Here is a 15,844-nt window from a genome sequence, read left to right on the forward strand (position 1 = left end):
ACATACATATACTACACTCCAGGACTACACTATGCCATATCAAACTAGTTAACATACATATACTACACTCCAGGACTACACTATGTCACATCAAACTAGTCAACATACATATACTACACTCCAGGACTACACTATGTCACATCAAACTAGTCAACATACATATACTACACTCCAGGACTACACTATGCCATATCAAACTAGTTAACATACATATACTACACTCCAGGACTACACTATGTCACATCAAACTAGTCAACATACATATACTACGCTCCAGGACTACACTATGTCACATCAAACTAGTCAACATACATATACTACACTCCAGGACTTCACTGTGCCACATCAAACTAGTTAACATACATATACTACACTCCAGGACTACACTATGTCACATCAAACTAGTCAACATACATATACTACACTATGCCACATCAAACTAGTCAACATACATATACTACACTCCATGACTACACTATGTCACATCAAACTAGTCAACATACATATACTACACTCCAGGACTTCACTGTGCCACATCAAACTAGTCAACATACATATACTACACTATGCCACATCAAACTAGTCAACATACATATACTACACTCCAGGACTACACTATGCCATATCAAACTAGTCAACATACATATACTGCACTCCAGGACTACACTATGCCATATCAAACTAGTCAACATACATATACTACACTCCAGGACTACACTATGTCACATCAAACTAGTCAACATACATATACTACACTCCAGGACTACACTATGCCATATCAAACTAGTCAACATATACACACTCCATAAGAAAACACAACACGATCTATAAAGTTTACTGTTTATTCTTAAAACCTGGTACATGTATTGGTACATGCAAACTTCCCTTTACATTTCTTATGAAGGCAGGGTAGAATTTTCATATATTTTTAGTCAATCATCTATCTGAAATGGGCCTCGGTGTTTATGTATGTTTTGCTTGGCTGTAGTTTGAATTTCAAAAAATTCCACATTGGTGTTGATCATAATGGAAGATGGGAGCTAAGAGAGCTCAGCTAAAGTTATCATATTACTGTGTAATGCATGCATGGAAAGGACATCTCAAAACATGTAACAGTAATTATGTAAACCTTGTATCCCACAATCCTTTGCTTCATAAATAATTACACACGTCTACTCTAATTGTCAGTCTTAAGAGACTACTCATAATTTGACACTGATAAGTCTGAGCACTCTGTAGGTAAGCCATGAAAAAGAAACAATCTGTCATTTAAAATGGCTAAAATGAACAACATAAATTTAAAAAACATAAACCAATATAGCACCACAACTGTTTGTCAGTCCCTGTATTAAGCCTTACAGACTAATTGCATATTAACTAGATCAAATAAAAACATCTTAATATCCAGAAAAAATATTCAAGTAATTTATACAAAGATTACATCATAAATACAGCATCAGGTAGTCCCAATTATACATTTAGTGATTTGCAATCATGGTTTCTTACAACATTACTACTAGAAATAAAAATGCCAATGGTGTTGTAGCACAACTGTTGAGAATAAATCTTAATGTTCTATTATGATTATGTGTTCTTATTGCTAGACATATTTTCACACATTTTTTTTGGAGATTTATTCACCTGCCTACCCATCCATTGTGTTATGTCTGCAATACACACCATCATTTAACTGTTGTTATGGGTGGGGTCTTGTTGCTAGGTATATATGCATACATTTTTGGAATGTTTAGTTATTTGCCTTCCCTTCACTGGTGTTATATTATCATTATATGTTGTTTACCTGTTACTATGGGTGTGGTATTGTTGCTAAGGACATTTGCATATTTTAAAATAATGTTTATACAATTGCCTACCCATCCCTATTGTTATATTTGGAATAAACCATATCATTTAACTGTTGCTAAGGGCATGGTCATGGTTGCTAGGCCAATTACGTAAGTATGACACATTTGGCATTTGCTATTTTCAGACGAACACTTTAATTAAGAATCATAAGCAAATTTCATCCCCAGTAATTGAGAGGTAAAGTTCGATACCAAAATCACTAAGTCTTGCATCATCTACAAGACAGACAGACAGACAGACAGACAGACAGACAGACATTTTAACTTGAACCAATCTATGGTTCAGTTTGTGTTAAACTTAGAGAATGTTTCCAACCTCAAGGAGAAAAAATTCCAGTGCCACTCACATACACTTGTTACATTATGTTAAGTACCCAATAAAATATTTAATGGTTTAATGAGATCAATAAAATGTATTTCTGTTCATTCCTATGGCCTAAATATTCCTGAAAAACATTTTACCAAAAACCTCATGTTTTTTTAGCCCTACTTTGCATATCACTGATGGGATCATCATCTAATTAATATTCCTTGATCTGTGCATCCCAAGAAACATTGTGGCACAATTTCAGGCAAATCTGCCAAGTACTTTCGGAATTAACGATTTTTTACCCAAAAATCAAATTTTTATTCCTCATTTGCATATCTCCTATGGGATCAACATGTCACCAACATACTTTTGTGTACATACCCCTATCAACATCTTTACCACTTTTCAGGTGAATCTGCTCAGCAGTTTTTGAGTTTAAGGGTGTTTTTTTTTTTTATCCAAATCTAATTTTTTGACCCAAAACACAGACTTAAGGTGCAGTCACTTTGATGTGAACAATTTCCCATGTAGACACCACATTAATGTCCCCACCAAATACCAAGGCAATTGGTCTGGCGGTTTTTGAGTTTAAGTTGTTTACACACACACACACACACACACACACACACACACACACAGAGAGACAGACAGACAGACAGATAGACAGACAGACAGACACCATACCATGCCTATAACACTATTGAAACCTTACCAGTTCAGTTGTGCTAAACATGAATCATTAAAGACATTTTACATATTGGTGACGCTTTGATCACATATTGTCAAGTGTTTCAACATGATCAGTGTTCACTATTAGAGGTTAGCAGATATGGTAAAAAAACACTGATGTACACAATGACTCTTTGAGACAAGATGAAATCTACATACTTGCACAACATCACCTGACATCTTTGCATACAAGGTTATATACTTGTTCTTACTTGGTTGGTCATGTCTTGTGATGGAAACAGGATTAATAAACAATGTTGATACTAAATAGAAAGTTGTATTATTGAGTTGTTACTGTAATACACCAAATTTAACTGTTGAATTCATCACTGTAACTCCTATGAGTAGAATATCACACTACTGTAACAGTGTTGTCTAATGCATGGAATATACATAGGATATCACATGATCTGATCATATGACCATGGGTGATAAAATATTACATGATCTGATCATGTGACCACTTGTCAACTAAACTTGGCAATAGTGACAGTGAATGTATGAATAGGAAATGTTCAAACAATTTAATTTATATCCACAATATGACAATTTTTACATTTACTACAGAAAACAGACATTCTTTGTGTCATTCCTATTGAGAAGGGAATATGTAACAACTAGTAAAAGTACAATTTGAGTAACCAGTTGTAATATCACACACCATGTAGAATTCCACTCACAACCAGTTGTAATATCACACACCATGTAGAATTCCACTCACAACCAGTTGTAATATCACACACCATGTAGAATTCCACTCACAACCAGTTGTAATATCACACACCATGTAGAATTCCACTCACAACCAGTTGTAATATCACACACCATATAGAATTCCACTCACAACCAGTTGTAATATCACACACCATGTAGAATTCCACTCACAACCAGTTGCAATATCACACACCATGTAGAATTCCACTCACAACCAGTTGTAATATCACACACCATGTAGAATTCCACTCACAACCAGTTGTAATATCACACACCATGTAGAATTCCACTCACAACCAGTTGTAATATCACACACCATGTAGAATTCCACTCACAACCAGTTGTAATATCACACACCATGTAGAATTCCACTCACAACCAGTTGTAATATCACACACCATGTAGAATTCCACTCACAACCAGTTGTAATATCACACACCATGTAGAATTCCACTCACAACTAGTTGTAATATCACACACCATGTAGAATTCCACTCACAACCAGTTGTAATATCACACACCATGTAGAATTCCACTCACAACCAGTTGTAATATCACACACCATGTAGAATTCCACTCACAACCAGTTGTAATATCACACACCATGTAGAATTCCACCCCATCAGAGTAATATCACACACCATGTAGAATTCCACCCATAATCAGTTGTAATATCACACACCATGTAGAATTCCACTCACAACCAGTTGTAATATCACACACCATGTAGAATTCCACTCACAACCAGTTGTAATATCACACACCATGTAGAATTCCACTCACAACCAGTTGTAATATCACACACCATGTAGAATTCCACTCACAACCAGTTGTAATATCACACACCATGTAGAATTCCACCCCATCAGAGTAATATCACACACCATGTAGAATTCCACCCATAATCAGTTGTAATATCACACACCATGTAGAATTCCACCCCATCAGAGTAATATCACACACCATGTAGAATTCCACTCACAACCAGTTGTAATATCACACACCATGTAGAATTCCACTCACAACCAGTTGTAATATCACACACCATGTAGAATTCCACTCACAACCAGTTGTAATATCACACACCATGTAGAATTCCACTCACAACCAGTTGTAATATCACACACCATGTAGAATTCCACCCCATCAGAGTAATTTCACACACCATGTAGAATTCCACCCATAATCAGATGTAATATCATATCCGGTATGGAATTCCACCTACAATCAGTTGTAACATCAAACACCACATTGAATATTGCCAACAACCAGCAGGAGAATTCTACCCAACACCAAATAAAGTGGCAACTCTCTCTAGTCTATTATGAAGACATAATCTTATGCACTATAACATATATCAATACTGCTCTATCAACCAACCAGTGAACATCTCAGGCAAAGATAGGCACAAACTATACTTGATTGTATTTTGTCAATATTCAGGGTCAAATGGTTTCATAACATAACTGATTTTTTACATAAAGTGCATACATCAACAGAAGAAGGCATGACATTGACTGCTTCACAGTTATCAGTTATCAAACTGACAGACGATGACAGCTTTTTAAGCTAGTGATACTGACATACACAATCTTTTGAGATTATAATACACAGATATGATCTACTGAGGTTGATATCACACAGATATGATCTACTGAGGTTGATATAACACAGATATGATCTACTGAGGTTGATATTACACAGAAACAATCCACTGAGGTTGATATTACACAGATATGATCTACTGAGGTTGATATTACACAGATACAACCCACTGAGGTTGATATCACACAGATAGAACCCACTGAGGTTGATATCACACAGATACAATCCACTGAGGTTGATATTACATAGATAGAACCCACTGAGGTTGATATCACACAGATAGAACCCACTGAGGTTGATATCACACAGATACAATCCACTGAGGTTGATATTACACAGATACAATCCACTGAGGTTGTGAGTGAATACAATTATCTCTGTTAGCAAAACAAGATTTGACTTTTGACCCAAAATAAGAAATTTAAACCAATCTCATAACTTTGACACTAAGAAATAATATAAATTATTGTATGTATAGTTGCAACCCCAAAATGAGTGTCAAGATATGAAAACACCTGTATCATTTTTAGCACTTCAAAACCTCCATAGTTTACCTTCTGTACTCCTTACCTTAAATGTTGTACTAAAATGAATTTACTGAACAACTACCAGTACCAAAAAAGTAAAATTTATATTCTAAATTCGTGTGTAACATTGGAAGCATTTTTGTTCACATAAATGGCCATTGACATAAGAACCATCAGTAGCAACATATCACACATACATATATATTCATGGATAGCTTACAAATCTTTTACAGTTTTTGCACAAATCATATTTTTGAAACTATTTAATGACTAAATTCAATAAGTCTTGAAACCCATTTTAATATAATCATAAAAACTAATACTGCTGTTTGATATTTGCATCATAAAATATGTATACATATGAATCAAGTAATCTGAAAATACTACAATTTGTAAAAACAAGTTGATGTGCTATGAGCTCCTAGTTTGGTATCTAAATAACTATATACTTGTAGTATGTGAAAAGTAATTCATTTACACTTGGCATCTACCTTGTAATAGTAATTATTACAGCCATTACTGTTTTCAAAGAGTAATTTAAAGTCATTATCTGTCTTGTAATATTAATTTACAGTTTGTCATGTTAGTTTACAGCAATTTTACAGTCACCTTGTCTTGTTACAGTAATTTTACAGTCACCTTGTCTTGTTACAGTAATTTTAGTCACTGTGGCTAGTTAAAGTAATTTTTACAGTCACTGTGGCTTGTTACAGTAATGTTACAGTCACTGTGTCTTGGTACAGTAATTTTACAGTCACTGTGTCTTGGTACAGTAATTTTACAGTCACTGTGTCTTGGTACAGTAATTTTACAGTCACTGTGTCTTGTTACAGTAATTTTTAGTCACTGTGCTTTGTTACAGTAATTTTACAGTCACTGTCTTGGTACAGTAATTTTACAGTCACTGTGTCTTGTTACAGTAATTTTTAGTCACTGTGCTTTGTTACAGTAATTTTACAGTCACTGTCTTGGTACAGTAATTTTACAGTCACTGTCTTGGTATAGTAATTTTACAGTCACTGTCTTGGTACAGTAATTTTACAGTCACTGTCTTGGTATAGTAATTTTACAGTCACTGTCTTGGTACAGTAATTTTACAGTCACAGTAAATCTTGTTAATTTACAGTCCTTAATTCTAAAAGCAATTTTTGGTAGCTGTCATTCAATAGTAATTTTTGGTAGCTGTCATTCAATAGTAATTTTTGGTAGCTGTCATTCAATAGTAATTTTTGGTAGCTGTCATTCAATAGTAATTTTTGGTAGCTGTCATTCAATAGTAATTTTTGGTAGCTGTCATTCAATAGTAATTTTTGGTAGCTGTCATTCAATAGTAATTTTTGGTAGCTGTCATTCAATAGTAATTTTACAATCAGCATGTGTACATTTGCAGTCACTGGCTGTTTGTCTTTGCCTACATAATTTATAAACATTGGCAAGTGTGAACTTGAAGTCCGGGTGAATAAACCTAGCAATACACATCATATAGGAAACATATACAACATCTTTCAATTGTTCTAAAGATAATTCAAGTGATTTGTACAGGAATACAGTTATGACAATAAACAAGCAGATTCCAGACACTGTACAAACTGTGTGTAAATTAAATTTGATAGCGATCACTTCTTATCAATTCATGATTACATACATAAAAGCTACATCTAAGTCCAAAATGTTTCAATTGAAAGTTGCAAGTGGCAACACTCTAGATTCAGTTTGCACTACTGTATTGCTTGGGAGCTGTTACACAAGATTTGTTTAGTTTTCATAATTTCAATTCTCCAGCTTCTGAAAATATCTTTCTACACCAAAAGACAGCATCACTCAAGGGTTTGTCATCTTCTTGGAGCTTCTCAAGTTGCTTGGGTCCCCAGTATTCTTCTATCAATCTTTCAAATGCGATTTCATATTCTCTGTCGAAGGCATCTAATTTTTGTAAAACAACAATAAACCTATTAGACCCTAAAAAAATAAGAGGTGTGTAGTTGAAGTGGTGTGTGGTTGATGCAGACAACAATCTTGTCAATATTGCTACATTATTGTCAGGTTTGACAAAAGTCTTATCACTATGGCTATATGAATGTCTGGTTTGACACAAATCTTATCAATATGGCTACATTATTGTCTGGTTTGACACAAATCTTATCAGTATGGCTACATTATTGTCTGTTTGATACAAATCTTATCAATATGGCTACATTAACCATTGTCTGGTTTGATACAAATCTTATCAATGGGGCTACATTGATAACATTACTGTCTAGTTTGACAACAATCTGGCTGATATTGCTAAATTTATCTTCTGGCTTGACAAAAATGTAAGCACAATTGTTACATTTGAAAGGGTATATTATTAATATATGCATGATATGTATTGATGATCAGGAGAGAGCTTGATAAGAGAGTGACCTTCTTTGACCTTAACTATCAGGCACTGAAATCGTATTCTGAATGTGATTCACTTAGAAGTCAACCAATCAAATACCATATTTCAAAGAGTTAAACTTACCTATATCAATATTTTCTCTACCACAGGCTACCAATGCAAGGAAGAGAAGATCTCTGTAAATACTCCAATGTCTGTGTTGGGCAGGACGTTTCCTGTACTGTTCTAGCATCCACTTAATTGGTGTCAATACATCATTGCACTGAATACTGGACACAACGTTTTGCATAAACCTACAAAATTAAAAACACACACATATACATTGCATATGTAAGATGTCATGGTAGCTAGATACTTTCATTCACAAGGAAACAAAACAGTGCCAATGGTGTTGTAGTACAAATTGTTGAGTGTGGGCAATGATTGATAATGTAATTTTCAGAGGGTTTGATTGGGAGGTTATTATGCAAGCTTATACATTCTCTACTGCTATCTTTGCACAAGATACTCTTGGTTGTTTCTATGGGTGTGTCCATGGTTGCTATGCTGATTTCTGTTTATATTTAAGTGCTTGGCTCATTATAGCTGTTGTCCCTGCTATTATCTATGTAATATATACCATCATTTTATTGTTGCTATGGGTAGGGGTCTTGGTTGCTGGGGAATATGTGTCAATTTTTAAAAATATTTAACCACTCGCATAACCATCCCTGTTGTAATGTACACCATTACTTTAAGTTGTTCACATACACATACACACATACACACACTGACACTAGTTGTTTACTCCATAGTAAGTTATTTCTAGTTGTTTACTCCATAGTAAGTTATTTCTAGTTGTTTACTCCATAGTAAGTTATTTCTAGTTGTTTACTCCATAGTAAGTTATTTCTAGTTGTTTACTCCATAGTAAGTTATTTCTAGTTGTTTACTCCATAGTAAGTTATTTCTAGTTGTTTACTCCATAGTAAGTTATTTCTAGTTGTTTACTCCATAGTAAGTTATTTCTAGTTGTTTACTCCATAGTAAGTTATTTCTAGTTGTTTACTTCATAGTAAGTTATTTCTAGTTGTTTACTTCATAGTAAGTTATTTCTAGTTGTTTACTTCATAGTAAGTTATTTCTAGTTGTTTACTTCATAGTAAGTTATTTCTAGTTGTTTACTCCATAGTAAGTTATTTCTAGTTGTTTACTTCATAGTGAATTATTTCTAGTTGTTTACTCCATAGTGAGTTATTTCTAGTTGTTTACTTCATAGTAAGTTATTTCTATGTGTTTACTCCATAGTAAGTTATTTCTAGTTGTTTACTTCATAGTGAGTTATTTCTAGTTGTTTACTCCATAGTAAGTTATTTCTAGTTGTTTACTCCATAGTAAGTTATTTCTATGTGTTTACTCCATAGTAAGTTATTTCTAGTTGTTTACTCCATAGTAAGTTATTTCTAGTTGTTTACTCCATAGTAAGTTATTTCTAGTTGTTTACTTCATAGTAAGTTATTTCTATGTGTTTACTCCACAGTAAGTTATTTCTAGTTGTTTACTCCATAGTAAGTTATTTCTAGTTGTTTACTCCATAGTAAGTTATTTCTAGTTGTTTACTTCATAGTAAGTTATTTCTATGTGTTTACTTCATAGTAAGTTATTTCTTGTTGTTTACTCCATAGTAAGTTATTTCTAGTTGTTTACTTCATAGTAAGTTATTTCTAGTTGTTTACTCCATAGTAAGTTATTTCTAGTTGTTTACTCCATAGTAAGTTATTTCTAGTTGTTTACTCCATAGTAAGTTATTTCTAGTTGTTTACTTCATAGTAAGTTATTTCTATGTGTTTACTTCATAGTAAGTTATTTCTTGTTGTTTACTCCATAGTAAGTTATTTCTAGTTGTTTACTTCATAGTAAGTTATTTCTAGTTGTTTACTCCATAGTAAGTTATTTCTAGTTGTTTACTCCATAGTAAGTTATTTCTAGTTGTTTACTCCATAGTAAGTTATTTCTAGTTGTTTACTCCATAGTAAGTTATTTCTAGTTGTTTACTCCATAGTAAGTTATTTCTAGTTGTTTACTCCATAGTAAGTTATTTCTTGTTGTTTACTCCATAGTAAGTTATTTCTAGTTGTTTACTCCATAGTAAGTTATTTCTAGTTGTTTACTTCATAGTAAGTTATTTCTAGTTGTTTACTCCATAGTAAGTTATTTCTAGTTGTTTACTTCATAGTAAGTTATTTCTAGTTGTTTACTTCATAGTAAGTTATTTCTAGTTGTTTACTTCATAGTAAGTTATTTCTAGTTGTTTACTCAATAGTAAGTTATTTCTAGTTGTTTACTTCATAGTAAGTTATTTCTAGTTGTTTACTTCATAGTAAGTTATTTCTAGTTGTTTACTTCATAGTAAGTTATTTCTAGTTGTTTACTTCATAGTAAGTTATTTCTAGTTGTTTACTCCATAGTAAGTTATTTCTAGTTGTTTACTCCATAGTAAGTTATTTCTAGTTGTTTACTCCATAGTAAGTTATTTCTAGTTGTTTACTTCATAGTAAGTTATTTCTAGTTGTTTACTTCATAGTAAGTTATTTCTAGTTGTTTACTCCATAGTAAGTTATTTCTAGTTGTTAACTCCATAGTAAGTTATTTCTAGTTGTTTACTCCATAGTAAGTTATTTCTAGTTGTTTACTCCATAGTAAGTTATTTCTAGTTGTTTACTCCATAGTAAGTTATTTCTAGTTGTTTACTCCATAGTAAGTTATTTCTAGTTGTTTACTCCATAGTAAGTTATTTCTAGTTGTTTACTCCATAGTAAGTTATTTCTAGTTGTTTACTTCATAGTAAGTTATTTCTAGTTGTTTACTTCATAGTAAGTTATTTCTAGTTGTTTACTTCATAGTAAGTTATTTCTAGTTGTTTACTCCATAGTAAGTTATTTCTAGTTGTTTACTCCATAGTAAGTTATTTCTAGTTGTTTACTCCATAGTAAGTTATTTCTAGTTGTTTACTCCATAGTAAGTTATTTCTAGTTGTTTACTCCATAGTAAGTTATTTCTAGTTGTTTACTTCATAGTAAGTTATTTCTAGTTGTTTACTTCATAGTAAGTTATTTCTAGTTGTTTACTCCATAGTAAGTTATTTCTAGTTGTTTACTTCATAGTAAGTTATTTCTAGTTGTTTACTCCATAGTAAGTTATTTCTAGTTGTTTACTTCATAGTAAGTTATTTCTAGTTGTTTACTCCATAGTAAGTTATTTCTATGTGTTTACTTCATAGTAAGTTATTTCTATGTGTTTACTTCATAGTAAGTTATTTCTAGTTGTTTACTTCATAGTAAGTTATTTCTATGTGTTTACTTCATAGTAAGTTATTCCTAGTTGTTTACTTCATAGTAAGTTATTTCTAGTTGTTTACTTCATAGTAAGTTATTTCTATGTGTTTACTTCATAGTAAGTTATTTCTATGTGTTTACTTCATAGTAAGTTATTTCTAGTTGTTTACTTCATAGTAAGTTATTTCTAGTTGTTAACTCCATAGTAAGTTATTTCTAGTTGTTTACTTCATAGTAAGTTATTTCTAGTTGTTTACTTCATAGTAAGTTATTTCTAGTTGTTTACTCCATAGTAAGTTATTTCTAGTTGTTTACTTCATAGTAAGTTATTTCTAGTTGTTTACTTCATAGTAAGTTATTTCTAGTTGTTTACTTCATAGTAAGTTATTTCTAGTTGTTTACTTCATAGTTAGTTATTTCTAGTTGTTTACTTCATAGTAAGTTATTTCTAGTTGTTTACTTCATAGTAAGTTATTTCTAGTTGTTTACTTCATAGTAAGTTATTTCTAGTTGTTTACTCCATAGTAAGTTATTTCTAGTTGTTTACTTCATAGTAAGTTATTTCTAGTTGTTTACTTCATAGTAAGTTATTTCTAGTTGTTTACTCCATAGTAAGTTATTTCTAGTTGTTTACTTCATAGTAAGTTATTTCTAGTTGTTTACTTCATAGTAAGTTATTTCTAGTTGTTTACTCCATAGTAAGTTATTTCTAGTTGTTTACTTCATAGTAAGTTATTTCTAGTTGTTTACTTCATAGTAAGTTATTTCTAGTTGTTTACTTCATAGTAAGTTATTTCTAGTTGTTTACTTCAAAGTAAGTTATTTCTAGTTGTTTACTCCATAGTAAGTTATTTCTAGTTGTTTACTTCATAGTAAGTTATTTCTAGTTGTTTACTCCATAGTAAGTTATTTCTAGTTGTTTACTCCATAGTAAGTTATTTCTAGTTGTTTACTTCATAGTAAGTTATTTCTAGTTGTTTACTTCATAGTAAGTTATTTCTAGTTGTTTACTTCATAGTAAGTTATTTCTAGTTGTTTACTTCATAGTAAGTTATTTCTAGTTGTTTACTTCATAGTAAGTTATTTGTAGTTGTTTACTCCATAGTAAGTTATTTCTAGTTGTTTACTTCATAGTAAGTTATTTCTAGTTGTTTACTTCATAGTAAGTTATTTCTAGTTGTTTACTCCATAGTAAGTTATTTCTAGTTGTTTACTTCATAGTAAGTTATTTCTAGTTGTTTACTCCATAGTAAGTTATTTCTAGTTGTTTACTTCAAAGTAAGTTATTTCTAGTTGTTTACTCCATAGTAAGTTATTTCTAGTTGTTTACTTCATAGTAAGTTATTTCTAGTTGTTTACTTCATAGTAAGTTATTTCTAGTTGTTTACTCCATAGTAAGTTATTTCTAGTTGTTTACTTCATAGTAAGTTATTTCTAGTTGTTTACTCCATAGTAAGTTATTTCTAGTTGTTTACTTCATAGTAAGTTATTTCTAGTTGTTTACTTCATAGTAAGTTATTTCTAGTTGTTTACTTCATAGTAAGTTATTTCTAGTTGTTTACTTCATAGTAAGTTATTTCTAGTTGTTTACTCCATAGTAAGTTATTTCTAGTTGTTTACTTCATAGTAAGTTATTTCTAGTTGTTTACTCCATAGTAAGTTATTTCTAGTTGTTTACTCCATAGTAAGTTATTTCTAGTTGTTTACTTCATAGTAAGTTATTTCTAGTTGTTTACTCCATAGTAAGTTATTTCTAGTTGTTTACTCCATAGTAAGTTATTTCTAGTTGTTTACTTCATAGTAAGTTATTTCTTGTTGTTTACTTCATAGTAAACCAAACTTACTGTCTTGAGAATGGTTGTTGTTCTGTTACCAATGCATTGACCAATGGTGAGCCTTGTTGTATAGCATTCCACATCAGGTACATAGGCTGACCTATCTCTTCGTGTGGTTTCAATGTATCCCATATAACATTGACAAGTACATGACGACTATCACGGGATAACCACTGACTGCTGGTCTGTTGACATAAACAATAATTAAACAAGAATTAGTCACATCAGATCAACAACTGTTTTTAACAATGACATCATTGCCTTAGGGTCTTAATATGGTAACTAGACTTCATTCACATTACAATAATACCATTCAATGCATACAATGCCTGACAGTGTCTACTATGTCAATGACACTAAAAGACAACTGACAATGTTTTCATCCTTGAATAAAATTCACAATCAGGTGATTTGGCATTATTTCAGCTAAACAATGTATAGGTACATGAAAGTATTGCATTTGTATACATACACACACACACACATACAGGAAGACGCAATTTATTGTAAATGAAAGTATCATGTATGCATGCACATACACAGGCAGACAGACAGAGACAGAGAGACAGAGAGACAGAGAGACAGAGAGACAGACAGACAGACAGACAGACAGACAGACAGACAGACATACACACAGACACACAGACAGGTGAGACTGACTTACTGGAGTATAATCTTTGTTGATACTATTGGCAGACAATATTAATCCTGGAAGATTGCTTGGAAGATCCAATCTTTTGTACACCCAGATCTGTAATAACAATAAACATAACATATCATTTGATTCAGGCTGGGCTAGACCAACATTTTAGACTGCCCTCTGGTGGTGAACCAGAGACACAATAAACACAGCAGAATCCTTTACCCAATCACATTGAGTAGTGGTAAGCATTGCTATTCTTTCACAGTGCAGTAAAAACAGGCTGCTAATTAAAACATTACACATGGACTTGAAGATTTTAATGATTGCAATTGTTTATTTTCTAACTGATAATCATGATTAAAACCTGACTACTTCTACATCCCCACTATGCACAGCACCCTACGTCATTGTTTCTTTTGCATTAGAAGTTGTCTGAGGGTGTGTAATAAATGTGAGTGAAACACCAAGCAAGCCTACTTCATTTTAGCTGTTTGTATCCTGGAAACTTTTAATGGACATCCATATTTAATTCTCTTTGTCTGGGGATCCAACACTTACCAAATTCCAGAATATAATAGGATGTTCATCTACAAAGTCAGCTGATAACAAGCAGTGTTCCCCTTCATGGTCTATTACATTTTCCATTTCTTTGCGAAGTACCAATGGACTCAGATAAGGTACAGCTACTGGGTCTGGGTTGTGACTTTTACGCTGTGGTGGAAGATACTCCCTGGAACCTTGTATGCTTGATGACAGACTGGATGAAAGTAAATCTTCATCACCTCCAGTGTTAAAATCTCCTCCAGCTGGAGAACTGAGGAACAAGTACACAGTATACTGTGTCAATGAAAGTCTATACATAAGATACAGTAAGAACTCTATGTAGTGATAGAATACAGAGATAAGTAGGAACAATCATGGCATTGTAGCATAACTAATAATATATAGCTATCATTTCATTCATTGTTGTTAATAAAAGTAGAATATATCATGCCTACAATTGCTGTGACCATAGTTATTGTTTCTCACAACATAGCATTTTCCTATGGATTGACCAGTGGTTGCCAGCCCAACATAACATTTAGTAATTTTCTATGAGACCGACCATTGATATGGCCAATATAAAGGGTATATTTTGCTATAGATATGCCAGTGATTGCTAGGCCAACATAATGGGTGTGTTTTCCTATAGGTGGGCCAGTTGTTCCCCAGTTAATATAACATTTGATATTTTCCTACAACCAAACCATTGGCCAGGCCAATCTAATGAGTGTAATGTATTTTGTCATGGGTAACCCAGTGGTCAGCTGCTGGCCAATGTTTGTCACAACATAAACCAAGTAATCAGCAGGTATACTTACCTATACCTATTTCTCCTCTCTTCAGACTTGACAGTTTCTGTTGTTGATGTATGGCATTCACTAGTACATCGTCGTCTCACTTCTGTTCTAGCTGGTCTTTTAATCACTCTAGGTTCTGATTTAGAATGCATACTACCATCAGTTTCTGATTCCCCTTGGAGCAACTCGGCAGGACTACTAAGATTCCTCACATATTTTAACTGTCTTGGACTTTCTGATTCCAGACAATCTCTTGCTTCATCCTCCTCCTCTGGTATTTGACTGTAATCAGTCTCATGTAGTAGGTTTTCAGCACTAGAGTCACGTGACTCTTGACTCTTAGCTACAGTTGAACTTTGATGTGATGATGTTGGTGTCAGCTGTGAGGATGGAGCCGACTGAATACTTTGCATACTCTCTGATGATTGGCTAGGACTTAACATACTCCGACCAACACCATAACTACGTAGATCACGGATAGTTATATACAGAAAGGGAACAAACTGTGAACCACAGAAACAACACCTGCAATGATAAATTTATTCATATCAAATATCAAAGCAATATATTTCACAAAAC

The 15,844-nt window shown here is 32.7% G+C and overlaps 1 protein-coding gene across 5 annotated transcripts in view; it reads right to left on the reverse strand.

Moving 5' to 3' along the window:
• Positions 1 to 4,439: 4,439 nt before the first annotated feature.
• LOC144443524 (C-myc promoter-binding protein-like) overlaps positions 4,440 to 15,844 on the reverse strand; it is a 145,649-nt gene continuing 134,244 nt past the window's right edge. For all 5 annotated transcript variants that reach the window (XM_078133044.1, XM_078133041.1, XM_078133043.1 and 2 more), the window contains 6 exons: positions 15,287 to 15,790; positions 14,484 to 14,739; positions 13,947 to 14,033; positions 13,292 to 13,467; positions 8,257 to 8,426; positions 4,440 to 7,673 (listed from right to left, as the gene is read on the reverse strand). In XM_078133044.1, the coding sequence (XP_077989170.1) occupies positions 7,513 to 7,673; positions 8,257 to 8,426; positions 13,292 to 13,467; positions 13,947 to 14,033; positions 14,484 to 14,739; positions 15,287 to 15,790 (1,354 nt within the window). In that variant the 3' untranslated portion in view covers positions 4,440 to 7,512. The remainder of the gene's footprint in view (positions 7,674 to 8,256; positions 8,427 to 13,291; positions 13,468 to 13,946; positions 14,034 to 14,483; positions 14,740 to 15,286; positions 15,791 to 15,844) is intronic.

Source organism: Glandiceps talaboti, chromosome 12 (genome assembly GCF_964340395.1).
Source record: "Glandiceps talaboti chromosome 12, keGlaTala1.1, whole genome shotgun sequence".
Classification (NCBI taxonomy): Eukaryota; Metazoa; Hemichordata; class Enteropneusta; family Spengelidae; genus Glandiceps; species Glandiceps talaboti.